This window comes from Phocoena sinus, chromosome 7, assembly GCF_008692025.1.
Source record: "Phocoena sinus isolate mPhoSin1 chromosome 7, mPhoSin1.pri, whole genome shotgun sequence".
Classification (NCBI taxonomy): Eukaryota; Metazoa; Chordata; class Mammalia; order Artiodactyla; family Phocoenidae; genus Phocoena; species Phocoena sinus.
In genome coordinates, this window is record NC_045769.1 from 110274200 (window position 1) to 110301110 (window position 26911).

Here is a 26911-nt window from a genome sequence, read left to right on the forward strand (position 1 = left end):
CCTCTTATCATGAGGTTGAATAATTCTAGTTTCTTTAAGTAGAAACCCTTAGGTACTAAGTTGGTGGCAGAGAGAGAGAGAGAAAGAGAGTGTGTGTGCACGTGCGTGTGTATGTGTACATACGTACACACCATATTTTTAACAAATAGGGATCCCTGGAGGAACCAACTCTTGTTGAAGAGACCACACAAAGCACTAAAGAACAGTGCACAGAAGTATAGATGAGATGCAAAGCAGGTTTCTTCCGGGGCCTTCCCTGGTGGTCCAGTGGTTAAGACTCCGTGCTCCCAATGCAGGGGGCCCGGGTTCGATCCTTGGTCAGGGAACTAGATCCTGCATGCCGCAACTAAAAAAAAAAAAAAATAGATCCCGCCTGCTGCAACTGAAGTTACCACACGCCGCAACGAAGATCTTGCATGCTGCAACTAAGACCAGGTGCAGCCAAATAAATAAATAGATATTTTTTTTAAAAACCCAAAACAAAAACAAAGTAGGTTTTTTCCGTATCTCCCAGAGTTTTTGCTCCTCTTTCTTAGGCTTCCTCCAGTTTCTCTGCACTCCATTGAAAATGCAGAGCCTGAGACTCGTGAGCATGTGGAGCATTGCAGTAACATGTTAAGCTCCAAGTAGCTCACTGTTAGGGTTAGGTAGGGTCATAAAACCAAGCCTGAGCTAGCCTGGGGTAGAAACTCTTCAATTAGCTAAAGCCAAGCTGCCTTAAGACTCTGTAGTTGTATCCTGTTTTCTGCAAGAAATTAGCAATAATTTAGGCAGTCGGTGCAGGACGTGAATGGTTTTATGCCATTATGGAGCCATTAAATTCATCTTGGACGTTTGCATTTAGAATAGCAATATTTTCAGCTATATTCCAAAGGCCAAGATGAATTTGCATTGCTCTCTGATGTTTTTCTGATCTTTCTCTCTTTTCTCATATGAGCTAATCCTTGTAGGATTGTTTTATCTATCTTCTCCATTATTTGCTTTTAGATCTGTTCATTCATTTGGCAGTTTTACCTTACATGCTTTTTTCCCAGTACTCCTCTTGTAGATTAGCATCTTATCCTCTCTGTACTTTTGGAATATTCTCCTTATTGTTTTTTTCTGTGTCCTTTTTCCTGACTCTCCTTCCAACCCATCGTAGTTTCTAAAATTGTGTACTCTTGTTAACTACCAGCACAATCAAGATACAGAGCACATCCATCACTCCAAAAGGTTCTGTCATGCCCCTTTGCAGGTAACCCCTCCTCCTCCCCCTGGCCCCAGGCAACAGGTGATCTGCTTTTTATCCCTATAGTTTTGCCTCTTACTGAATTTTTCATAAATGTGATCATATGGTATGTTGCCCTTTATGTCTGGTTTCATTCACTTTGCATAATGCATTTCAGATTCATCCATGTTGTTGCATGTATCAGTACTTTGTTTCTTTTTAATGCTGAGTGGTCTTCAAGTCATTTAATTTTGATATTGCAGGTGGACAGCGTAGTGGCTGCTGAGTATGAGCTGGAGTACCTGTTACTGGAAGGTCACTGCTATGACATCACCACCGGCCAGCCCCCACGGGGACTGCAGTTTACCTTAGGAACTTCAGCCCAGCCAGTCATCGTGGACACTATTGTTATGGCTAATCTGGTAAACAATCAGTGCATCCGGTGGTGATACTCAGTCATGTTAATTGGGGCACTGCGATTTATGATAGAGCAATTAGCATTCTGAACATGAGGGAGATTAAAATTCATCATGGACTGAATTTGTCTTTTTAAGACAACTTTCTTTTCCTTTTTAAGACAACTTTAAAAAACTTTTTCTTTTAAGACAACTTAAAAGAAAACATGCTAGAATATTCTACTCTAACCAGATTGGCTCCTGAAAAAGTATTGCTTATGAGCCGACAGCGTTTTTCCCTTCTTTCTCTTTTTTCCTTTTGAGATTTGAAGCTTATTCACACATCATGTGTTGCTTCTTCACTGAAGTACAGCTAAAGGGCAGGCTTCTTGGCTTGACGGGCCAGTATTTTGCTAGTGTTTCTAATATGTAGATTTTAAGAGAGTTGCATTCGTTTGTTAACCATCTTATTTAAAATAAAGGGGACTGATATTTCAGAAAAAGAAATAACTGTCCCTCAGAAACAGCATTTTGATGTTTTTAAGAGCACTAAAATTTGTCTTGTCTTCTTGTCCTAGGGCTATTTTCAGTTAAAAGCCAACCCAGGAGCTTGGATTCTCAGACTAAGGAAGGGACGTTCTGAAGACATTTATAGAATCTACAGGTAGGATTAAATGATGAAGGTACATTTTTTTTTTATAACATTCTGCAGTGAGAATCAGCTTGAATTGAATACTACACTGGCAATTACCCAGGCAATAAGAATTTAATTTGCAGTTGTATGTGTGATGAAACGGTGCTTTTCTAGGAAATTAAATGTGGGAGACTTGTCAGGGTATAATTGGATAACAAGCAGTGTAAATACTAACAATATATATAGTCAAGTTTGACTCTTCGGTCATTCTTTCGTGCTAACAGTATCCCAGGATGAAATCATTCTGTCACTGTGATGAAAACCGTAGGCAGATGAGAAAGTGAGTCATTTCAAGAAAGGAGAAAAGAAATGAAGAACAGTCAGACTTTTCAACTCTGGATAGTATATTTCTCTACCCTGAGTGAGTTGCAGATTGACAAGACATGTAAGCTTTGGCCATGGAACCTTGGTGCGAGCACTTGTCTTTCCAGGTCTGAGGTGGTACAGAAGGTACTCCCAGAGCATCGTCGGTAGCCTGCTTTTTGCTTTAAGATTTGCTACAAGTGACTCTTAGTTTAAAAAAATTACACTGCCTTTTAAAAAGGTGTGATCTAAATTCTGCTTAACACAATTTAAATTAGTATTAAGCTATGTGAGAAGACTTCTTGCCAATTCATTTCGGGAATGGTTTCCATTAGAGTTTATTTGAAAACATCATCCTGTTGTGTCTTCATTGTAGCTTCATAGTCTTTACTGACCCACATGAAAGCTTTGTGGATTTCTGCATATTTCTTACCAAGGAAGTAGAAGATTTTTGTATTATAGTAAAATCTTCATTGTACATAGTAGGGTTTTCGCCTATTAATGTTTTCCCCAAAAGCTTATGTGTTGTCTTTCTAAACTCCGTCCATGCTGTGTGCCCTTTTCCTGGCCAGGCCTCCTACGGTGGCCAGCACCTCACAGTCGCGGGCCCTCTTCCTCCTTTGCTTCCCAGGCTCTGGAATGTTTCATGCTCCCTGTCAGGACCTCACCTTTGCCTGAGAACTTTGCTCTCTGCTGGATGACAGTGAATCCAGTGAATTCTTATTCTATCGTGGCTTTCTGTAGTTATCACCTTAAAATTTGGTGACTGGTAATTTTAGGCATTACAGTTGATGAGTAGGGAAATACTGTTTTCAGTTTTTCCTCCTCTGCCCTGTCTGCTTGCAGACAGAGCTCGTTAGAGTTCTTCCTCCAGAGGATGGGCGCCAGATTGAGTGCAGGGCCTAGGCTTGGCTGTGTGCCTCCAGGAAGGACAGAGTAGAAGCGTTTACAGAACTCTGAAGTAGAGCCATGTCTTGCTGCTTGTCCATTACAGAGCAGTAGTGATGCGTTTCCGGGGACGGTGCGGGGACCCAGGCCCCCAGGCGCTCCTTTATCGAAGGGCGCCGTGCTTGGCTCAGACCTCGTGAACACAGACAGTGGTTCCGTGCTCACGATGTGCTTGCCAGCACCGGGAGCCTCTCACTCTATGGAAGGTCATTCGAAGAGGGACTCAAGAAGGACGTTTCGGCTGTGACCGATTGGCACACTCAACGTGTAAGGATAGAGATTTTGACAAGTGCTTCTGCGTAGCTTTGAAGGGGTTTCCTGCAGATTGTGAGAAAATAATTTGTTCAGAAATCACATAAAGACGATGGACAGATATGGGGGGTTGATATCAGACCATTTACTGCATTTTGAGGCCTGTGGTTTGTAACATCCATCTTTCCTTCCTTCCTTCCTTTTCTAAGTCACGACGGTACAGATTCTCCACCTGATGCCGCTGAAGTTGTTGTTGTCCTCAGCAACTTCAAAAGCAAAATCATTAAAGTGAAGGTGAGTTTGGTATATTAAGGCAGCCACTCTATTAAAGTTAGTGAAAGTAGCAGTAACTTGGTATTTAGTAGCTGTTATGTAAAAATATGTATCTTGAAACCAGCCCCAAACTATGTGAGGTGATGGAATGTGTTAACTCCAGAAATTGTGCTGTTATTATATATTCACAATATATACCTATACCAAGTCATCACGTTGTATACCTTAAATTTACAAGTGTTACTTGTTCATTACATCTCAGTAAAGCTGAAGGAAAAAGAAAGAAACCAGCCCAAGACTTTAATTCACCTTTGGAATTTTACTGTAGCGTTTATAGGAATGCGCTTGAAATGCAAAATGTCTTTTTTAAATATGAGTTTGTGGCTTTCTTCACCTGAGAGATTGCACCTTTTGGGTTATCTCAGTGAGCAGTACAAGTCTCGTTTTACATCAGATGATTTCATAGATACTGCTTGCTTGTACAGCCACAGTTCACATTATTATTCATGATTTTATTCTCAGAAGACTGGAAAGAATGCCAATGAGAATTTCAACACCAGTAATAAATGGTAGCGTTATTTAATTTCTTTTCACTTCTGCTTTCTGTTCTCAGAATTTTGAAGTTCCTAGTGCCTTAAATTCAAGTAAAAGGTATTATGGGATAAATAATCATTATACACAGTAAAACTGAACGCAGACGGCACACGGTTGAGCAGAAAAATGATCCCTGTGCTGTCGAGAAGATTCGACCCCTGTTTGTACTAGTCAGCCCTGGTACAAGGCTGTCACGTGAGATGACTCCTTCCTGACAGTTAGAGCTCGTGTGTGCTGCCCTCTTTCCCTAGAACTAGCGGTTAGCGTGCTGAATTGTGCTTCTGATTTTACTCAGACCATAAGGTTCTCTGCCCGTTTTTCAAACCGAAAACAGTTATTGTCTAATTAAAAGAGGTTGCTATCTCCTCACTCAAGATTTTCATGTGATATGATGAGCACAGTTCGTTGAATACGTCTGGACTCGGGGCGGATTGTACCTGCTGGCGGGATCATTCCCTCCCTGGTGCTGACAGTGTTCACAGTGTACGTCCGGTGAAGATCATCTAATGCCTATTAGACCCAGTAGGGGGAATCAGATCCATCACGTGTGACTGATTGCAGGTTCAGAAGAAGGCAGACATGGTGAATGAAGACTTGCTGAGCGACGGAACTAATGAGAATGAATCTGGATTTTGGGACTCCTTCAAATGGTACGCTGACATCATAAAGAAATAATGTTTTTAAGGAAAAACTGATATATAAGCACCATCCCTCCCTTCTCTTGAGTATAATAATCCTGTTTGGGCTTTTCAGATTCTGCTCTGTGCAATCTTGCACTTGTACTTAGAGTAGATGAGTGTTCCCCACTGATTAACTGAAAGAGGTTATCGTCCCCTCATGGTGGGGTTACTTCTGTGCCCTAGTTCTTGACTGCTGTTGGATTTTGTCTGCTATTTGGAGAGCTGAGTGGTAATTGCTCAGTTAACCTTCCATTGTATGTCTTGCATTCTGTGGACTAGCCTGTGTCCAGTCTTCTCCTGAAGCTACACGAGGCCCTGTGGGCAGCCTCCCTCTCGTTGGGCAGCCATCCCCACCTCTCGTCCTGTGGGCTGCTTTTGCGGGCCTTGCGCTCTCGGGAAGGAACAGGGATGGGGAAGCACCGTCTCCTTCCCTCTCCGCTTAAAGGGCAGTGTGTCTGTACCAGTGTTTCAAGTGTTCTTGTTTTTACCTTTCTTGTTACAGGGGCTTTACAGGAGGACAGAAGACTGAGGAAGTGAAACAAGAGAAAGATGACATCATTAATATTTTCTCTGTCGCATCTGGTCATCTCTATGAAAGATTTCTTCGGTGAGTCACGTTGGTTATTTCAGAATGGGCGCATGACTTTGTTACGGGACTCTTATTTAGGGAGTACGTGTTTTATGGGATTCTGCCTGTTATACTTCTGTGTATTTGACACACTCTAAGGATTGTGACTAGATTACCATATATAATTGTATTTGTTTTGATCCAGCCAGCCTCATGAAGGGGAGCTAAATGCATCTGTGTACCTATTACAAGGCTATAAACATGTTTCAGTATCACTGTGCACACATCATAAGGAGTGGTGTTTAATTGTCCACCAAGCATCGCTTAAACCGGAAATTAGGAGGTTAACACAGAGATTAGAGGTGGAATAGGGCCATGGACCTGCCTTCTGAAGATTCATAGGATGTTAGAGCCAGGAGGGATCTTAATTCCGTTTTATAGACAGGCTGAGATTCAGAGGGTGGAAGGATTCGCCTGAGGTCACACAGCCAGAGTGGAGGAGAGGCACAGGCTTGGGCTGGTTGACACAGCCGTTGCCAGGGGGAAGGCCCTCAGGGCGTCTTCTTGTCAGTGGTCAGGAAGGCCTTTGCCTGAGAGTAACTTTCCTAATGCCAGGGTTCTTTTTCCTTGTAATTTTCCACTACAAATCTAGTCAAGATGTCATTTTACTCATGTTTAGCCCTCATATTCCCAAGAAATAGTATCTGACCTAGAATAGTAATGTCAGATGTCAATAACAACTGAATTTAATTAAATTCCTTGACTCAAAATTTGCTTTTGTTTGTTTCCAAAGTAGGGAATCCTGAAGCTGTAACCACTTGCCGTCCCCTTACCTCGCCCCGCTCTCCTCCCTGGCAGGCCTCGTCCAGGCCGTGGGGGGCAGTGCCGTGACGCAGAGCCACCGGGCTCTTCCACCTTCTTTTTAGGGTGATGTCGTTAGCTAAGCACAGCCTCCAGGATACATTTGTACCCTAACTAACGTGTCAGTTCATGAAGCAGTTTATTTAAAGCTGTAACGTAATCAAAACATGTGCCTCTATCAGTTTGGTATATTATTATAGGTAATAAGTATTCCTTCTTTCCCATCCAGTGATAACACTGTAAAGATGAATAAGGGCAGTTTTCCATTGTCCCCTACTCAGGGTCTCTCTTTGCCTAATTGAGCCACCAGTTTAGCTCTGCCACAAAGAACACTGAGTGGTCTCTTGATGGACTCTCCTTGGTTTTGTTGAGATTGAAAAGATTTGGACAATTGTTATTATTATTTGCTTTTGTTTGACAGCATAATGATGCTATCAGTACTGAAGAATACCAAGACTCCTGTGAAATTCTGGTTCTTGAAGAATTACTTGTCCCCCACGTTTAAGGTTTGTTTCTCAGGCTTTGAAAAGGAAAACATTCCTAGTAAGGACATACGTACAGTGTGATATACTTTTTGCTACTTCTACGTTATGTGTATGATTTAAAAATTTTCCTTGTGTTTGGTTACCCTGATTGACCCATATAATTCAATGTTGATTATTCTTCCAGACTGGTCTGTTTGGGGGGAATAGTTGTTATAAAACTGAACACAAAATTATGACTTATTTGAAGCTTGGGTAACATAGGAGGAGAGTCTGTATCTTTTGTTTTCATGGAGTAACATTCCTCCTCTGAGCGTGCATGTCCTTGTTTAATTAGAAAGCACAGTACAGGTTTCCAGTGAGAAGGATGGTTAGTTCTGTCATGAACAACTACCCAGTGATCTGTGGAAGTAAAGGATCATCTGTGCAAAACAAAAACACGCTTGGAAAGTTTTCCGCTTTATATCAGTTAGTATTTGTCATCTAAATTGATTTATTTGCATCTTTGTTGTTGTTCTTCTTCAAGCAGCTTTTAATGTACTCAGTAATATCTCTCCGAGAGAAGTGATTCACTTCTGGTCCCCTGAAAGTACTTACATGTAGAATCTGAAAGACTTAATGGCAGCAACCTTGTTCAGAGTACTTGGGTTTGCTGTGTCATTCCCCGGGCTAGACCTAGTGGTGAGAAAGGCTTAAAATCAAGCTCAAAAAAATGTTCTACCGAAATCAAGTTTCGACAGATAAAGTCCGTTTCCCTTAAACACACAGACACACATACACAAATTAATTATCTAAAAGCCTTCACTTAAAGATTTCTGTCATCTCATGTGGTGATTAGAAGCCATAAAAAATGGGGATTTGACAGAAATTTATATGTATTCTTTTATGTAGTCACGAGTGAGTCAGGGTCACATTTCTTCGTTAGAGCACTGATATGGTAAATGTGTTTTACTTGTGCCATAATCGTGCTTGGTTGACTTACTTGTTTTTCTTAATCAAAGTAAATGATTGTTGTTCCCTGTATCTCAAAATAGGAGTTTATACCTTACATGGCAAACAAATACAATTTTCACTATGAGCTTGTTCAGTACAAATGGCCCCGGTGGCTTCATCAGCAGACTGAGAAACAGCGCATCATCTGGGGTTACAAGATCCTCTTCCTGGATGTGCTCTTCCCGCTGGTTGTTGACAAGTTCCTGTTTGTGGATGCCGATCAGGTAAGCTCTTAGCGACTGCGCTTCAGCAGTTTGTATTAAAGGCATTGGACTTCCTTTCCTTTTTTAAATGATTTTATCTTTCCAATTATGGAAAAATACATGCTTAGTTTACATTATTTAGAGTATGTGGAAATGTATCACCCAGATGTGATCACTTTTAAAATTTGTATTCGACATATCTCCTTTTCATCTTTGTTCCTGTTGCCTCTTTTACACAGTTGTGATTGCATTGTGTATGCAGTTTTGTATCTTAAATTTAGTTCATTTAACATACAAACTAACAATTGGAAAATTCATCAGTTTAGCACAGTGCTTGCCATCATCTCCAATTATTTGCTCAAAAGCTAGGAGTTATTGACAAGGGTAAGCGAGAGGAAGTGCAAGTAGGTAGTCTTGATAATGTGGAACTCTTCAGAAGGTCATCCTGCTGTCAAGATTTGACTTAATTAAAAGGAACACACTTAATTTTAGAAAATTAAGATTTCTAATTTTAGAAATTTTAGAGCATACAAACTCAAAAAGTGTAAATGTACTTCTACCCTACAGCCTTTCTCCTTATCCTGAGCTGGCTGAAACCTGAGTTCCTCATCTGAATGGAAGTGATGTAATGTGTGCAAGTCATTTGGACAGAGCTTCATCCAGCTCTTGGGAATTCTGCCCCCTCTGGCTCACTTATATCGCAACTGGCTCAACCTGAAGCACGCTTTCCTAGTTCTAATATAATCACACTTAATCCTTGCTGAGCACTTACTGTGTGCCAGGCGTCATTCCCCATCGTTCCCCGTTAGTTCATGTAATCCTCCCAACAACCCTGTGAGATCTCCATTTTAGATGAGGAAACTGAGTCACAGAGAGGCTGTGCAATGTATCAATTATGAATTTGTTTTATTTCTGCTTTTTTTTTTTTTGAATGCTTGGAAATACTTTGTGCCAAGCACCAGGCTAAGCGTCTTGACATGCTAGTGAGGGCGGTCAGCCTAATCAGTGGAGGAAGCGAGGCTCGAGCCGGGTCTCCTGCCTGTGCCGCTGAGCCCTGAGCTCCCTGCTGTATCTCCTGGACCCTGTTGTCTGCATGGTTGTTTAACAGATGACTGTGATCCTCTCTTCTTCAGATTGTGCGAACAGATTTGAAAGAGCTGCGAGATTTCAGTTTGGACGGTGCTCCCTATGGTTACACTCCTTTCTGTGACAGCCGCAGGGAGATGGACGGCTACAGGTTCTGGAAGTCAGGCTACTGGGCCAGTCACTTATCCGGGCGGAAGTATCATATCAGGTGCCAAAGAAGGAGTGCTTCTAATGCTGTTGTTTGATGTTCTTTATAAGTAATTTTGTATGTTTAAAGTTATAAATAGGTAATACATTAATGTGGTTCAGAAATAAAAATTATAAACAATACACAGTGAAAAGAAACCTTCCCCATTCTGTCTCCCTTCTTCCCAGTTCCCACTCCCACAACAGATAAAATCCTCTATTAATTTACTGTGTGTCCTTCCAGACTTTCTTAATTCTTAGGTAAACAACTGTGACTTCTTTTTTACACAAAATATATACTATCCTATTTATAGTTTTGTGCCTTGCTTTTTTTACTTGATGTCTCTAGTAGACTTTATATCCACATGTGGAGAGAGACCTTTTTCCTTTTTACATCAACATATTATTCCAGTATATATATTATTTGTGGTCTCCCTATGACATACAATGTTGTAGTGAATAATTAAATACATAATTGTGTATATTTCAAGTATATCTGTAGGACAAATTCCTAGAACTCCTAGGTTAAACAGTGAATGTGTCTGTTGGGCATTTGTTGCTTTTCTACATTATCTTCTCTGGGCAGAGTGTGATTTAGAGAGTAGGGGGATATGTAGGAAGCAGCATGTGTAGAGATAAATGTTGGGGTGTGGTGATTTCAGTATTGTACTTTATGTTCTTGGTCCAAAAGAACTGTAACATTTGGGTGTTTTTTCTTTTCCTATAACATTTAAGACATCATCAGGATATCTTCAACTAATGGTTATCAGTCTTTATTACCAAATCTGCTGACACTTGCTAGGAATCTTTTGTCAGAGATGATTTCCTTTGGAAGGCAGTTACTTAAAGAACAGTGACAAAGTGAGCTTGTGGTACCAGAATATGGATTTTGTAATAACTTCCTTAGCCATCTTTGAAGTAGCACAGACTGACTCTGGGCTCCACTGTAGACCTCAGCTTACCTTTTCAAAGAGAAGCCAGAATGTTTGCCTAGTGATCTGTTCCATTAATCAGTGTGGTTACTTTTCCTGCGATAATCCATGGTTATAACAAATGGATTTTCTCTGTCCAGTGCATTGTATGTCGTGGATCTGAAGAAGTTTAGGAAAATAGCTGCTGGTGACAGACTCAGGGGACAGTACCAAGGTCTGAGTCAGGATCCTAACAGCCTTTCAAATCTTGATCAAGTAAGTGGCCATTGTTTTGGTTAACCGTTTCAGTGATGGGTATACAATGTTGTGTCGGAAAATGAAGTGTAGTATTTGCTTCTCACTTCTCTGTTGGGACAGTGTTTTATGTCTCCATGGAAAGGAATATGTGTGTGTGTGTGTGTGTGTGACATTTTTATCTGTCCTCAAGAGAGGACATAATGGTGAAAAATGTCATGGGCCTGAGGTTGGTTTGGGGAGGGAGATAGAAGGAGGACACTGCCACTCAGAACCATTACCTTATCTTTTCGTTTTGTACCCAGCTAATCTGATCGATTTGTTTCTCTGCCTACTAGGGTCAGTGTATTTCTCTTCTTTAGGAACTAACTAGCTCAGGATTCACAGCATAGAATATAGTATCATAATTTCCCATTTTTTCCCGTATCAGCAACCATGGTGTTTTTTAAGAAGTTTGGATGAGTCACTGTTTATTAATGCTAAACATTTTTTAGAGGTGAGATTATAGTTTGTGTTTTAGATACATAGTTTCACATATTTTGTTTTGCTTAAGTCTGCCTTAAACGTTTTTAAGCATTTGTGATATATAGCACCCATAAAGAAAAGTGAGTGTACAAAACAAAAATTTATAAATATATGCATATTCATATGCATCAGTGAATTACCACAAAGCACATGCCCATGTACTACCACCCAGTTTTAGAAATACAACATTACTAGCATCCCAGAAGCCACCCTCTTTAACGGAAGTATCCAGCATCCTGAATTTTGTGGTAATCCCTCCATTGCTTTTCTGTATTGAATTACTACTTACACACGTATCCTTAAACACTCTAGTTTTACCTGTTTTTTTCTGCCTGTCTCAGTGGGATTATGCAAGATGTACTCTTTTGAGTCTAACTTCTTCTGCTTAATGTTATGTTAGTGAGATTCATCCGTATTGTTGTGTGAAGTGGTAGTATGTTTTGTTTATTGTACATTTGGGTTGTTTTCCATTTTTGTCTTCTACAAATAATGCTGCTGTGATCATCATTTATGCACATGTCTTGGTTGATGCACATGTATACGTATTTCAATTGAGTGTACAACTACAAGTTGAATTGCTGGGTCATCAGATTGGTCCATCTTTATCTTTACTAGATAATTCCAAACAGTTTTCCAAAGTAGTTCTGATTTATACTCCCATCAGCAGTGTAAGAATTCCTGACGCTCTATGTAATTTTGAGTAATACTTATTGTTACTCTTAAATTGTTAGATGTGAGCTGGCAGCCCATGTGGCTTTCAGTTAGAGAGTTTAATTCCTTTACATGTAATGTAATTATTAGTGTGGTAGGATTTACATCTGCCAATTTCCTACTTGTTTTCTATATGTCTTTTGTGTTTCTCAGTTCCTCCATTACTGCCTTCACTAATAGATATTTTAATTCCCCTCTTGTTTCTTTCACTATGTACATGGAGATTTTCCAGGGTTTTTTTTGTTCTAGCCCAGTTGCTCTAGTCTGAGAAAGTATTGTGTATGATCTCAGCCATTTGAAGTTTGTTGAGCTTTGCTTGTTGAGCTGACCCAGATATGATCAGTTTTGGTAAACATTTCAACTGGTTTCATATTCTGCAGATGTTAGGTGTAATGTTTTTCTATGTATGTCCATTAGGTGAGGTTTAGTGCTATGTTGTTGTGTGTGTTTTGTCTGTGTGTTTTTCTATTAGTTACTGAGAGAATTGTGCAATCTCTTTCCATATTGTGAAATCTTTCTTGTCTTTGGTTTTGTCAAATTTTGCTTGATGTGCTTAGAGACTGTATCATTCAGTGCCTAAAAACTTAGAAGTCATATATATGTCTGACAAATTAACCTTTTATTATCTCTGTTAATGCTTTTTGGGCAGGGGCTTAAAGTGTGCTTCATCTAGTATTAGTGCAGCTATGCTGCTTTTCCTTTTAGTTAGTGTTACATGGTATATTTTTTTATCCTTCTGTTCTCAATCATTCTTTTTTTTTTTTTTTTTTTTTTTTTTGTGGTATGCGGGCCTCTCACTGTTGTGGCCTCTCCATTGTGGAGCACAGGCTCTGGACGTGCAGGCTCATCGGCCATGGCCCACAGGCCCAGCCACTTCGCGGCATGTGGGATCCTCCCGGACTGGTGCACGAACCCGTGTCCCCTGCGTCAGCAGGTGGACTCTCAACCACTGCGCCACCAGGGAAGCCCCTCAATCATTCTTTATCCTTATGTTTTACTTCTGTTTCTTATAAATAGCTTATGTTGGTTTATTTTTTCATGTGGTTGTGACAGTCATTTAATTTGAACATTAGTCCGTTTATAGTTAATGTAATCACCAACAAGTTTGGCTTCTCCATAGTCCTGCTTATTCCATATGTCCTGTATTTCTTTTTTCTCCTGTCAGTTTCTTTCAGATTGATGGAGGATTTTTTCATAATTCCATTTTCCCTCTATTAAACTATACACTTAAAGTAATTTTTTAATGATTAGCCTAGAGATTACAGTATGCATTTCTGACTTTGCAAAGGCTAATGTTAATTAGTGTATTTTACTCATCTACCAGACAGTGTAAAAACATCAGAACAGTTCTTCTCAAATTTTAGCATATATAAAAAAATCACCTGAAGAACTTATTAAAGCCTTAAGCCCTGGGCCCCATCCCCCACAGGCTGATTCAGTAGGTATATGGTTGGGCCTTAGAATCTGCATTCCTAGCAAACTCTGTGCTGCCAGTCCACAGACTACATTTTGAGTGTCATTGTCTTAGAACTCATTACTCCATTTATCCTTATCTCAACCTAAGTACTTTGTTGCCATGTATTTTAGATCTGTCTATATTTTAAACCCCAGAAGTTATTCTTCTTGTTTAATACAGTCAGTATCTATTTAAATTTGAACTAACATAGTTACCCTTTGGGTTACTCTGCATTCTTCCCTGCATTTCTGGGCTTCCATATTGGATCATTTTCCTTCTGCCTGAAGATGGTCCTTTACTTAGTGTTCACTAGTAACAAATTCAGTTTTTGTTGTCCGAAAGTATCTGTATTTTACCTTGATTATCTTTTACTGTGGTAAAATTTACCATTTTAACTATTTTTAAATGTTCAGTGGGATTAAGTACATTTACAATGTGCAGCTGTCCATCTCCAGAACTGTTTCATCATCCCAAACAGAAACTCTGTACCCATTAAACAGTTAACTCCCCTTTTCTCCTGCCCCCAGCCCCTGGTAACCTCTATTCTATTTTCTGTCAGTATGCATTTGCTTATTCCAGGTACTTTTGGAATCACACAATCTTTTTCCTTTTGTGTTTGTTTTATTTCACTTAGCATAATGTTTTCAAGATTCCTCCATGCTGTAGCATGTATCTAACTTTTCTTCCTGTTAAGATCAAATAATATTTCATTGTATGTATATACATTTTGTTTGGATATTCATCTGTTGATGGACATTTGGCTTATTTCCATCTTTTTTTTTTTTTTTTTTTTTTTTTTTTTTTTTTTTTTTTTTGTGGCATGCGGGCCTCTCACTGTTGTGGCCTCTCCCGTTGCGGAGCACAGGCCCCGGACACGCAGGCTCAGCGGCCATGGCTCACGGGCCCAGCCGCTCTGCGGCATGTGGGATCTTCCCGGACCGGGGCACGAACCCATGTCCCCTGCATCGGCAGGCGGACTCTCAACCACTGCGCCACCAGGGAAGCCCTTATTTCCATCTTTTGACTTGTGAATAATGCCTCTGTGAACATCGGTGTACAAGTATCCGTTTGAGTCTCTGCTTTCAGTTCTTTTGTGTATATACCCAGAAGTGAAATTATCGGATCGTATTGGTTGTTTGTGTCTTTGGACAATGGACCGTTTTATTGTGTCAAACGCACAAGTTTTCCTGAGAGAAAAGCTTCAAAGCATAGAGTACAGCTGGCTAGAAAACATGTGGGCTTCATCTACTTGGGATCAAGCCTCAGTAGACAAGGTGGATTCAGAGCTTCCTTAATTTAAGCAAACCCTTGAAGTACAAGAGCCACACTCGACGCTTAATTGGCTTTTAGAAGGCAGTACTGTTTTTCTTAGAATTGCCCTCATGGAGGGAATCTAGGTGCAGGCTGTTAGTGAGTTTTAAGCTAAAGTTTTTCAGATGCTTATTGTGGGTAGATGTTTTATGGATCCTCTAAACTTTGTGGTTTTTAAAAACACCGGAAATAAATATTTTAGTTTCTCTAAGGTTTTTGGTACGGACTCTTTTCTGTTTTAAAAATTTGTGATTGACATGTGATATGTAATGAACAGCTAATTCGCTGTGCATTTATTTAAATTTCCCCTAGGACTTTATTTCTAAACATTTTCTTTTATATTTTATTGAAGTATAGTTGATTTACAACGTGGTGGTAATTTCTGCTGTAATGCAAAGTGATTCAGTTACACATATGTATATTTTTTCTTTTTCATATTCTTTTCCATTATGGTTTATCACAGGATATTGAATATAGTTCCCTCTGCTCTACAGTAGGACCTTGTTGTTTATTACCCTAGAACTTTAGATTGTTGTGTTTTATCTTCTCTTCCGAACAGGATTTGCCCAATAACATGATCCACCAGGTGCCAATTAAATCACTCCCTCAAGAATGGCTTTGGTGTGAAACATGGTGTGACGATGCCTCTAAGAAAAGGGCAAAAACAATTGATTTGGTAAGTTGTCGGTGGCTCTTTTCTGCATCTTAGTCCTGTCTGATGGATGACTAGATAATTTAGTCTTTCTCTTTAACTGTGTAGTTCAGGGACTGCAGAACTTCTTACAGCAACCTCAGCAGGAAGCCAAATCCTCCAGTGTGTGATGGGGTTGTTTTCACTAGTTAGAATTGGTGAAGTTACCACTGATCTTCCAGATCACTCTGTGCCTTGTAATGTTTCCAGTGTTTCTTTTCCTGCCTTTCAGTAGCGCTCCACAACTTCTTTGCGGAAGCTTTGTACGGCCCACTCACTACCACACTGCTTCTGCTAATATGGTTTGCTTCCTCAGTATTGTTCTCTTTGTCCAGTAAGGACCTGTAACCCAAGAACAGAAACACCTTTGAATTCTGTGTAGCATACCCTTCCTTCAGCTCAGTTGAAGTGTGTTATTTTGGTTTTCACAGTGTAATAATCCAATGACCAAAGAGCCCAAGCTGGAGGCCGCTGTTCGAATTGTCCCAGAGTGGCAGGACTATGATCAGGAGATCAAACAGCTACAGACACGCTTTCAGGAGGAGAAGGAATCGGGAGCACTTCATAAAGACGCACCGGCACAAGAACCGAGCCGGGAAGGTACGTACAGCCTCTTGGCTTTAGGCAAGTACTTCTTGGCCTGTCTAATTTCTGTTTGTTGCAAAAGCAGAATAATGAATGAAAGGACTAGAAGAAACAGTTATTTAATCCTTCCATCCTGACATCTGCTAGTGTATATTGTTCACTTTCCTCATTCAGTTGGGTTCTAAACAGTGTTTATTAATGCAGTTGCTGCCCGTTTTTTCTTCTTTCTTTCTCTTTCTTTCTTTTTTTGAAGAAAGACTGCTTTCATTGTGATTATTGTTATTTAGGTTCATGAGTTTTGTGACACATAAGCCAAACCTGACATTATTTGGGGGATCTCTTGTCAGATTGCTAGTGAATGAACACATTTAGGATCAAGACAGAGAACGTATTGATTTGAAAAAAAGTATTCTGAGGACTAAATCTTCATATAATGTTTTCCCTACTATATGTACATCTCGGATGGTAGCCAATCTAAAAAAATCATTAGAATACAAAAGTGACCTTTTGTAAACCCATTAATAAGCTGGGCTCTGGATTTTAATGTATTCAGCTCAAAACGAATTCTCAAAAAGCAATTATAGAACATGGATCTTGAGTGATTCTGAAGACTATGGCATGATATTAAAATCACAGCTAAAAGGTTGGATATTCACCATAAAAATAATTAAGTTCATGAGTAAAACCTCAAGGATTTCCATAGATAAATGGGCAAAGAATGTAGACATACTGTTTAAATAAGAGGAAAACACAAATATAAATGAATTCGAGGAAGCAGTAATCAAATTAAAGGGATCTATCATGAATACACGCTACATAGAAAAAAGCGTACATATTGATAATGCCATTTGTTGGGGGAGATGGTGATGAACCTGTTGTGGGTGAGCCTTGCTGAAGCTTTGTGCGCTAGAACAATCCTTGTTAGAAGGCAGTCAGTCGATCGTCAGGAGCCATTAAAGTGCTTATATCCTCAGTAATTTCTCTCCCGAGAATTTACCTTGAAAGAAATGATTCAATGCAAGAAGAAAGTTATGTACATGGAGAAATTTATTTTATTATTATTTATAAACCAAAGGCATTAATAAACACCCAAAAATAGAAAATAGTAAATGAGCTACACTGCTACATAGGAAAATGTTTATATGTTACTAAGTGAAAAATGAAGACTCCTGACTAAAAATATGTACATTTTTCCTAGAAGTAAATATTGTACTTGTGAAAACAATATTTAGATGGAGTTAGGGGTATGCAGGTAGTTTCCACGTTCTTAAAAATGTCTTTTTTACTTTGTTTTTGCTTTCAAAATATAACATAAACACACTAAACCAAAGCTCCTAAAAATTTAAAAAGAGAGATACAGCGGAGGTAGGGGCACAAATAATAGGTTTCGTACCAGAAAATGCCTAGGCTGTACTTTTTTTTTTTGGCTGTGTCGGGTCTTCGTTGCAACACTCGGGATCTTTCATTTCAGCCTGTGGGCTCTTAGTTGTGACGCGTAGGCTCCAGGGCGCATGGGCTCTGTAGTTTGGCGGCACGCTGGCTCAGGCGCACGGGCTTAGTTGCCCCGTGGCATGTGGGATCTTAGTTCCCCGACCAGGGAGCGAACTCGCATCCCCTGCGTTGGAAGGTGGATTCTTCACCACTGGACCACCAGGGAAGTCCCTAGTCTGTACTTTTATAACTTGACAATAATTCCTTTTCTTTTCAATCGTTCTCCTTTTCCGTAGGACCTCAGAAACATGAAGAATTATGATCTTCAGAGGAGGATAGGGAATTACACCATTTGAAGAACACTTTTTATATTAAATGCTAGTTTTTTCCAATCTGTCTATACAACTGCTGATGAACTGGCTGGGCAGGTGTGCCGCACCGTTCATTCTGACTCCTGCACGCTGGCGGCTCTGGATCTCTGGAGTCAAGGCTCCACTGGATTCATACCTCAGAGGAAGACAAGGGGCTGATCTCTGGGGGACTCTGTAAAGAGCAGGCTTCTAACCAGAGGGGAAGATGGCAGAGGCAACTGGAAGAAAACGAGCCCTGTGGTGCTCACACCCAGGAGCCCACACGTGCCACAGTGTCTCGGGAAGCCACCAGCCAGAGCCACCGTGTCCTTCCTTACCTCAGCCTACGGGCAGCGGAGCTCAGTCTGCAGCCTGGGCCGCAGGGCAGGTGCCGCCCACATCAGCCATCAGAAGCTTTGCCCAAGGTCTGCGCACCTCGGGGTTTGCGCCAGCGTTCCCCTGTGCCCTTCCCCAGCATCAGGTTCACTGTCAAATTGAAACCCAACCAATAATCATGTGTCTTCAGGCTCTGCTCGGGGCAGGTTAATTTGTGGTTAGGATGGGGGTCGATTGGGCTGAGGGTAGGGAAAATGTCAGGAGTAGGAGGCTCTGGAACGCTGAGGTGAGGGCGAGGGGGACCGGAGATCGGCCGTCCTCTTTTATAGACCGTCGGCACCGTTGTGACTAATTGGAAATGAAGACGTTGTCCTTATTCTCCACCCAGCCCCAGTGAACGTTTTAAGTAATTGTTTTATAAGCAGTTTTTTAAGTTGTGAAAGTCTTTGCTTTTCTCTTCCCACTTTCTTAAAAAAGAAGTCTGTTATTTCCTTACTGGATGCACCCATAGTAAGCCCCTGTAGTGATCCATCCTGAAGGGCTCAGGGCTCCCTCAGGACGGTCACCGCATCATTTACCCTCTTCTTCTGCGCAGGATTTTCGTCTCTCAGACCCAGGGGAAGTTGGCTTTGGCTTTTCTCTACGGAAGACTCCCAGATCCGAGATCGGGAGAGATTCTGCTTGTGTAATTCACTTTTTTCTATACACTGTTCTGTATTCCTTTTACTTTAGTGCGGTGGGCTGCCTTTGACTTGCAGAAATTGCCAGTGTTGCACCCGTTCTGACTCCACAGAGTTGCACCTTGAAGCAGGTTTGGCCCTTTGGTCATGGCTTTTCGTGTCTTCACTTCGGCAGCCCAGAAGGGCGCTTCCGCGGCAGCCTTTCCTGCTGGGTGGGCAGAGCCGGGAGGCGCCCACGAGGAGTCTTGCGGGTGCTGTCGGCCTGTGTGGCTGTAAGGCTGCAGGTCCTGCCCCCTGGCTGCCCAGGCTGCAGGGCACGGCAGCAGAGCACTCCGTGGACTGTGCCTCCTTCCAAAGTCTTAGGACAAATATCGAGGAATTAATTTTTTCCATATTCACACGCCAAAGTTAGCTCGGGAGTCTCTTAGTCCGAGGGAGCTTTTGAGCGTGCTTTTGTAGGTCCGTTAAAAAACTGGGGAGGAGGGAGCCCGAAAGATTTTTAGATAAATCGATCCAAGACTGCAAAGGTCCCTCAGAGGTGTCGCTGTTGACAAAGGCTCTAGCGTGAGTTCCCCCCACACTGCTCCTCCCCTGGTCAGAGCAGCTAAAGGGATACAATCAATGAGAGTGGAAAACATTCACTCAGGTCCATCTGAGGGTTAATTAAGTCTTCAGAGAGGCTGCCGCTGCCCCCGCCACTTCTGTCTACAACCACGGGCGCAGTTGTGCGTTTTCCCACTTCATTTACTGGGAGGTTGAGCGGGAAATAACAAAAGTCACTGGGATGTGCTTTCTAAACGCTGGTTCCCTCGGGACATGGAATAGGCCACCTTTCCACGTCTTTCTGCCTGGGCTCTTAACGTGTATCGTTCATGAGGAAGGTGAAATCTGTTCTCTGTGTAGTGTGTGTGTGTCCTCGTTGCCCCTTATTTGTCACCACCCTAAATTTAAGTCTTATTAACAGTTGAACCTAAACATGCGAGACCCCGCTTGCTTCTGAAACGGCCTAGGGCCCTCCTTCTCATGCCAGGAATATCTTGGTTCGCGTGGCATGAGCAACTTGCAAAAGGAACCTCTAGCGCCCTGGGAAATGATACCGCCACTAAAATTTGGCCTTGGTCAGCTTTGTCTGTTCTCTCTACCATATGAAAGCAAATTGTGATGGGAAAGATAGAGATTTTTCACAAGAAACATGAACTGATTTTACCGAGAAGTGCAAGCTTCTGGAAGCTACTCACAGTACGTTGTTCTCAACCATCTTTTCATACGTAATGGATTTTTTCCCCCTTCATCATGCCACAGTGGAAACTTTTTCTTTCTGTATCAGTGCCAGAGCAATGTGACATAATGTGACACATCAGAACGACACGCAACAGTGTGGGTTTTTATGTCTTGCGAACAGTGATATTTGATGGAGGTCAGAACGGGTGCACGCGGCCTGCTCTCGGAGCTGCAGGGACGTGCCTGCGTTTCTTTTAAAAGCGTCCTGAATACTTGCCACGCTGAGAGCGCTGGTGCGGCAGTTTTCCACACGCCTGAGGGAGTGCTGAAGCTGTCAAAATGGCACTTCAGATTGAAACGGAGAGCTGTTTGCCTGCCTGCCAAGCACACGTGCATCTGGTAGGCCCACGTACTGTGTGAGCTCAGCTCGGGGGGCGGCGGGGAGCAAAGGTTTCATAAAAATCAGGTAGTACTTTCCAAGAAGGGAGCTTAATCGACTCTACTGTCCTCACGCCCTCATATCATGAGCCTTGTGAAAGGTCTGATGGAACGAACAACGTCTGTCTGGTTGCAGGATTACTGAGTGAAGGGGCTGACGGCCAGGGACAGCAGTGCGGATTCCAGAAGAGACTGGAAGGGAAATGAAAATCCCAGTTTCCTTCGGCTGGGAGTTCCACTTTACTGACCTCATAACTTGGAACGGGTCAGACCCCGCCCTCACAGCAGCGAGCATAAGGTGGTTCCTCCTCCCTGACACCCCCTTGGGAGTAAATTTGGCTACTTGAAAGCAGTTTTCTTTTTTTCCTGAAATTGCCATGGGTGATTAAAAGAAATAATTCAACTCAAGAGTTTCAAGAGGACATCTCGTGCATTTTTCTGAGTAAAATGTTCGTGCTGTGGTATCAATATGATGGAAGTGGAAGTGTTTTGGTGAAGCTTTCTCTTGGTAACAATGAATGCAGGGTGTGTTGTGTGCAAAGTTATTTAAATATATTCCATTGTGTAATTTTAATAATTAGTTTTTTAAGCATTTGATTTTTATGGGGACACTTTTGTGGGATGATGAGGGTTAATCAACTTGAATATTGCTGTTTTGTGTCTAGTCTGGTGGGATAACCTTTTTAATTTAAATTCCTATTTTCCCAGTCTTGCTGTAGTGAGGAAGGATCTTTATTAGGACTTTGGTAATAACCTGACTGAATTCCACAAATTCGACGTCATTAACTCAGGTCTTTATTGGTACTTCCGAGTATCTGGAGGATACCAGTTTCTCTTTCATTATTTGGTCTTTGATCTCTCAATCTAATACAGAAATGAAGCTTCTGGGTGGCGGTGAGTCAGGGCACTGAGTAGAGGATCTCTCCCTCTCAGGGTGTCACTGAGTGCTGACAGCTTATAAAAACAAACCACGAAATCAGCTTCAGGCACCTGCATGCTCCCCAGAAGCAGTCTGAAAGTGAGGCCATCTCCTGAGTCTTTTCCAATTACCTAGCAACACAGAGGCCAAATGTGGCAGACGGAAGTAGGACACAAGTTAGGGTTTGAGGCAAGGCCTTCATCCCACCTGTAATTTATGCATTGCCTTACGTGTCACCTTTTAGATTTCCAGAGAAATGGACATAATTCCTCTTCACAATAAAAATGGCAAAATACATTAAGGTCAGCAATTTGAGAAAGATTATCGAGTACGGTGGTTTCCAACCAGTTGTTTTTGCTAATAATAAGGTAAACATGGAAAAAACAAAGAAAAATATTAGAATTTTTAAAGAAACTGTACTTAAAAAAAAACCAAAAACCTTTGTAACTCTTCTATTTTACTGTAATCCTGTTCCATTAAATGCAACAAAGGTCCAGGTGCTGCCCCTTGCTCGGGAGCAAGCACCGGGACAGTAAATGTCTACAGAGCCCTCTGCGCCTGAAATGGATTGAGAATGAATTTCCTGGTACTGTAATGAAAATAAGGTCTGCTCAACACAATAAACTTTTCCTTCTCTTCTTTAAAACCATCTGGTCCGTCATTCAGCTTTTATGCTTAGGAAAGGTAAGTCGTTAGAGCTCGAACTTCCATCCCTCCATCTGACAGAAGCAGCAGGCCTGGACAGGAGGAAGAGCTTTACCCGAACGCCTTGTCTGCTGAGGAGCTAGGTCCAGGTGCAGCCAATTCTCTAGATTCTCAGGGGAGCACCCAGGCCTCTTCGAGGTCCCCAAGTCTGGGGGACTGCCCCAGGCAGGATCTGGCAGACAAGCTGCCCCAGAAGCACTAACCATAACAGGAAGGATGGCATGGACTTTGTTCATTTTGCAAATTCTCTGAGCTCCTACACTGGGGCTGGATTTAAGGTTGAAGATACGGTTCCCGCCATTCAGGTGCTCACTGGACACCGCAAGCTGGTGTAATGGGAGCGCTTGCAGAGGTGGAGGTTGGGCAGAGGGACCTTGTGGCTGTGAGAACATGACAGAGGGCACCTACAGTGGAGGAGGGAACGAGGGGTTCGGTGGTCAGGAAAAGCTTCTACAAGGAGAGGATGCTTAAACTCAAGTTTGGGGAATCAGTAGGCGTTATCTATGTAGAATGAGGGAGGTGGGGATACAGTGAGGTTGGAGAGCTGGTGTATCTCATTTAAGGAGCTGCAAGTGAACCTCTGGGGCTGGAGTCATGGCCAGGAGCGAGGTGCTGGAGTGGGGATCTGAGTTGATCCAGAACCACCAGAAAGCCCCTGAGGGGTTTTAAACTGGGTACCCCCATGAAACCTCTTTTTTCTTGTAAAAAAATTACTATTGATATATAGCATTTGAAGGTACAAGTACACAAACATACACCTTGATAGATTTTCAAAGTAAACACACTTGTATAACCATCAACCAGATAAAGAGGTAAAAAGAAGTTGGATTATAGTCTGGCTTCCATCAGTGGCAAGAGCATTGTATCAGACCAACCAGTAAATATATATACATTGTTGAAATGCACTGGAAAGTGACCAGAGACAGGCAAAAACTGGAGGGGACTCAACCCCTGAAAGCAGAGAAACACACTGGATAAGATCCACATTTAAGCAACTATTCCTCATGTGGCCCACAGGGAATAAAACAAAAAGTGGCTGTTCTACAGGGCTGAGGAACCAAGTCAGAGTTCAAAGGCTGCCCAAGCAGCTGGAAATTGAAGGTGGAAAATCCCAGAAAGGAGGAAGCCAGAGCTTTGAATTTGCCGTGCATACTCCCCTCAAATCCTTGGCTGACTCCTAAATTATGCTTGAACAAAGCAGGATTCCAAGAGGGCCAAAGAAAGCAACAGCTGGAAGGCTGGAAAAGCTCAGAAGATGTCTGGCGCTGGGGAGGGAAAGTTTGGCATTTATGTCCCACCAAGTTAGAGAGGCTCAGTAAATATTTGGGGCTTTCTGCTGAACTCGGGTCTAGGCCCTAGGACTAAGGGCAAAACTAAAATAGAACCACTCTAGTAAAGTGTAAAGTCAAGCCTTCGAAGAATCAAGGTGATCCAATAGTAACTTAACTCCCTACTAAAACTCAACAGTTTTCATGGGAAAATTAATGAATCCAGAGTCTCTATATCACTCAGAATGTCCAGTATACAATCACAGATCAGACGTAAGAAACAGGAATGAATATTAGGACACATAAACAAGGGGGAAAAAGTCAAGAGATCTGCAGGCAACCAAGATGTTGAAATTGTTGAATAAGAATTTTAGAATAATTACAGGGACTTCCCTGGTGGTGCAGTGGTTAAGAACCCCCCTGCTAATGCAGGGGACATGGGTTCGATGCCCAGTCCGGGAAGATCCCACATGCTGTGGAGCAACTAGGCCCGTGTGCCACAACTACTGAGCCTGCAAGCCACGACTACTGTGCGCCTGGAGCCTGTGCTCCACAACAAGAGAAGCCACCGCAATGAGAAGCCCACGCACCGCAATGAAGAGTAGCCCCTGCTCGCTGCAACTGGAGAAAGCCTGCACACAGCAACGAAGACCCAACTGCAGCCAAAAAATAAATAAAATTTATTTAAAAAGGAAATAATTATAAATATGTTAAAGAAACAATAGGAATGGATATATACAAAGGATGAAGATGTGGGTAATTATAGGAGAGATGAAATTTTTAAAAACCAATTTCATGGATAGGCTTAAGATTAAACTGCAAAAAAAAAAAAGGATCAGAGAACTTGAAGACAGGTTAATGGAAATTATCCAAATTGAAAAGCAAAGAGGGAAAAACGATTGAGAAAAATAATAAATGAATATATGTAATAACCTGTGAGGCAGTATCAAGCAGTTTAACAAATATGTTTGGAGAAATACTGGCCAAAAATTGTCAAGGTGTGATGAAAAACAACTCATGGATCCAAGCGCCTTAGTGACTCCAGAAATACAGTTTCTTAAAAATGCTCTCTTGACCCAGGTTTGGCCCTGGCTAAAGGCCAGTCAGTTCTCTTGAACAGCCAATCTAGTCCACACCCTCAACCACTTCACTTATCGGACTCTTCAACTCTGGGCCACTATATACCCACCCTAATCGCCCAATGCCGGATATAAGACATGCAGGGACATCTCCTATGCTCCAGAGCTTATTGAAATATTCAAATTAGCCAGTCTTGCCCTGCCTCACCCATTCATTCCTGGGGAAACCACAGTTAAAGCTCTTGCCCACAGTTCCTGCCTTGCCTTCTTCCTAGTGACCAACCCTAGTTAGTGCTTCCCCCCAAGGGGTCCTGCATGGTGTGAACTGTGATATAACAAAACTGTAAAACTCTTCTAGCTTTTCTCTTGATCTTTGTCCGGCCTCACTGTGTGTTACCCCCCACCCCCCAAACCAGTGCACGCACATGCACACGCACACATGCAGGATAAATACAAAGAAGGTCACACCTAGGCATGTCATAGTCAAATGCTGAAAACCAAAGATAATCTTTAAAAAGTAGTCAGGAAAACAAAAAAGACAAACCATACACAGATATAACAATAAGAGTGATAGCTGAGGACTTTCCCGGTGGCGCAGTGGTTAAGAATCCGCCTGCCAATGCAGGGGACATGGGTTCGAGCCCCGGTCCGGGAAGATCCCACATGCCACAGAGCAACTAAGCCCCTGCACCATAACTACTGAGCCTGTGCTCTAGAGCCCGTGAGCTACAACTACTGAGCCCACGTGCCACAACTACTGAAGTCTGCGTGCCTAGAACCCGTGCTCCGCAACAAGAGGAGCCACTGCAGTGAGAAGCCCGTGCACTGCAATGAAGAGTAGCCCCTGCTCGCCACAACTAGAGAAAGCTTGCATGCAGCAATGAAGTCCCAACACAGCCAAAAATAAATAAATTTATTTTAAAAAAGAAAAGAATGATAGCTGACTTTTTATCAGGAAAAAAGAACATGACAGAGGAATAACATTTTTAAAGTGCTGAAAGAAAGAAAATCTGTCTTAACATTATGTGGGGGAAATATTTTTCAAAAGTGAAAATGAAATAAAACTATTTCAGGATAACTGAATGTCGAGAGAATACACTGCTTGTAGACATGTACTATAAAAAAAATGGTAAAAGTTCTTCAGGCTAAAAGGAAAATGATGCCAGGTAGATAGAAATTCATGTCTACAGGAAGGAATGAAGAGCGCTGGAAATAGTATGTGGGTAAATATACTATTTTTCCTTTAAGAGACTATTGATTGCTTAAAGCAAAAATGTTACCTATATTTTGGGTATATAACATGTAGAAGTAAGATACATGACAGTTGCACAAAGGATGGGAGTTATAATGTTCTTACATTATTATGAATTGGTATGACAGTAATGCAAGATAAACTGATAAGCTGAGAAAGCATATTGTTTTCCCTAGAGCAACCATTTGAAAAAATATAGTTATACCAAAAATCAAAACAAACAGAAAACAAAACAAGAGGAGACAGGAAAATTTTAATTTTCAATTAAAAAAAAAAAACATGTAAAACTCAATCAACCCAAAAGAGGCAGGAAAGGAGAAGCAAAGGAACACGTAGAGGAGATAAATAGTAAAACAAATTAAACAGTAGTCTTTAAACTGAAAAAGTCACTATTTGCATTATATATTAATGGTCTTAAACACTCTAAATAGTCTGAGATTTTCAGATTGTATTTTAAAAAGCAATTTATAGAGATGCACATTAAATAGAAATAGGTTGACATTAAGAACTGTCTCGCACAAACACTAAGAATAAGAAACCTGGTGTGGCTATATTCATATTAGACAGAGTGAACTTCAAGACAATGAGAATTACCAGAGGAAAAAGAAGGATATTCTATGATGATACAAGTCAATTAATCAAGGAGACCTTAACAATCCTAAATATGTATGCACCTAATGACGTTACTTAAAAATACGGAGTAGGTGTGACAACAAGCAAAATGACAGGCTACAAAGATCTGGGGTCAGTCACTCTGCTGAGTCAACCATTAAGCTGGAAAGATCAATTGAAATAAACTACTTTGGAACTCTGGAACATGTTTGGACACTTAAAACAACCAGCACTTCATGTGCTGGTTGTGAGCACTTCATGAAGGGAGAGGCTTCTGGTCTTTTGTAAGTTAGGGGCAGGCACAAGCCAACTACCACTCCTGATTCCTTAGCACCATCTTGATGAGTTCCTGGAGCAGCTGGCTGGTGCCAGGGTGGGTAGTGGTGACCTTGTCCTCAAAACATTTGGATTTGGGCTGGTCTAGTGATGCCTGAGGAACTGGCATAGAAA

The 26911-nt window shown here is 41.6% G+C and overlaps 1 protein-coding gene across 3 annotated transcripts in view; it reads left to right on the top strand.

Moving 5' to 3' along the window:
* The window catches only part of UGGT1 (UDP-glucose glycoprotein glucosyltransferase 1), a 109366-nt gene extending 87175 nt beyond the window's left edge, over window positions 1-22191 (top strand). For all 3 annotated transcript variants that reach the window (XM_032636762.1, XM_032636763.1, XM_032636764.1), the window contains 12 exons: window positions 1471-1629; window positions 2181-2266; window positions 4009-4093; window positions 5228-5316; window positions 5849-5953; window positions 7197-7281; window positions 8292-8474; window positions 9587-9747; window positions 10798-10912; window positions 15454-15570; window positions 16017-16185; window positions 17898-22191. In XM_032636762.1, coding sequence (XP_032492653.1) covers window positions 1471-1629; window positions 2181-2266; window positions 4009-4093; window positions 5228-5316; window positions 5849-5953; window positions 7197-7281; window positions 8292-8474; window positions 9587-9747; window positions 10798-10912; window positions 15454-15570; window positions 16017-16185; window positions 17898-17923 — 1380 coding nt within the window. In that variant the 3' untranslated portion in view covers window positions 17924-22191. The remainder of the gene's footprint in view (window positions 1-1470; window positions 1630-2180; window positions 2267-4008; window positions 4094-5227; window positions 5317-5848; window positions 5954-7196; window positions 7282-8291; window positions 8475-9586; window positions 9748-10797; window positions 10913-15453; window positions 15571-16016; window positions 16186-17897) is intronic.
* The last annotated feature ends 4720 nt before the right edge of the window (window positions 22192-26911 follow it).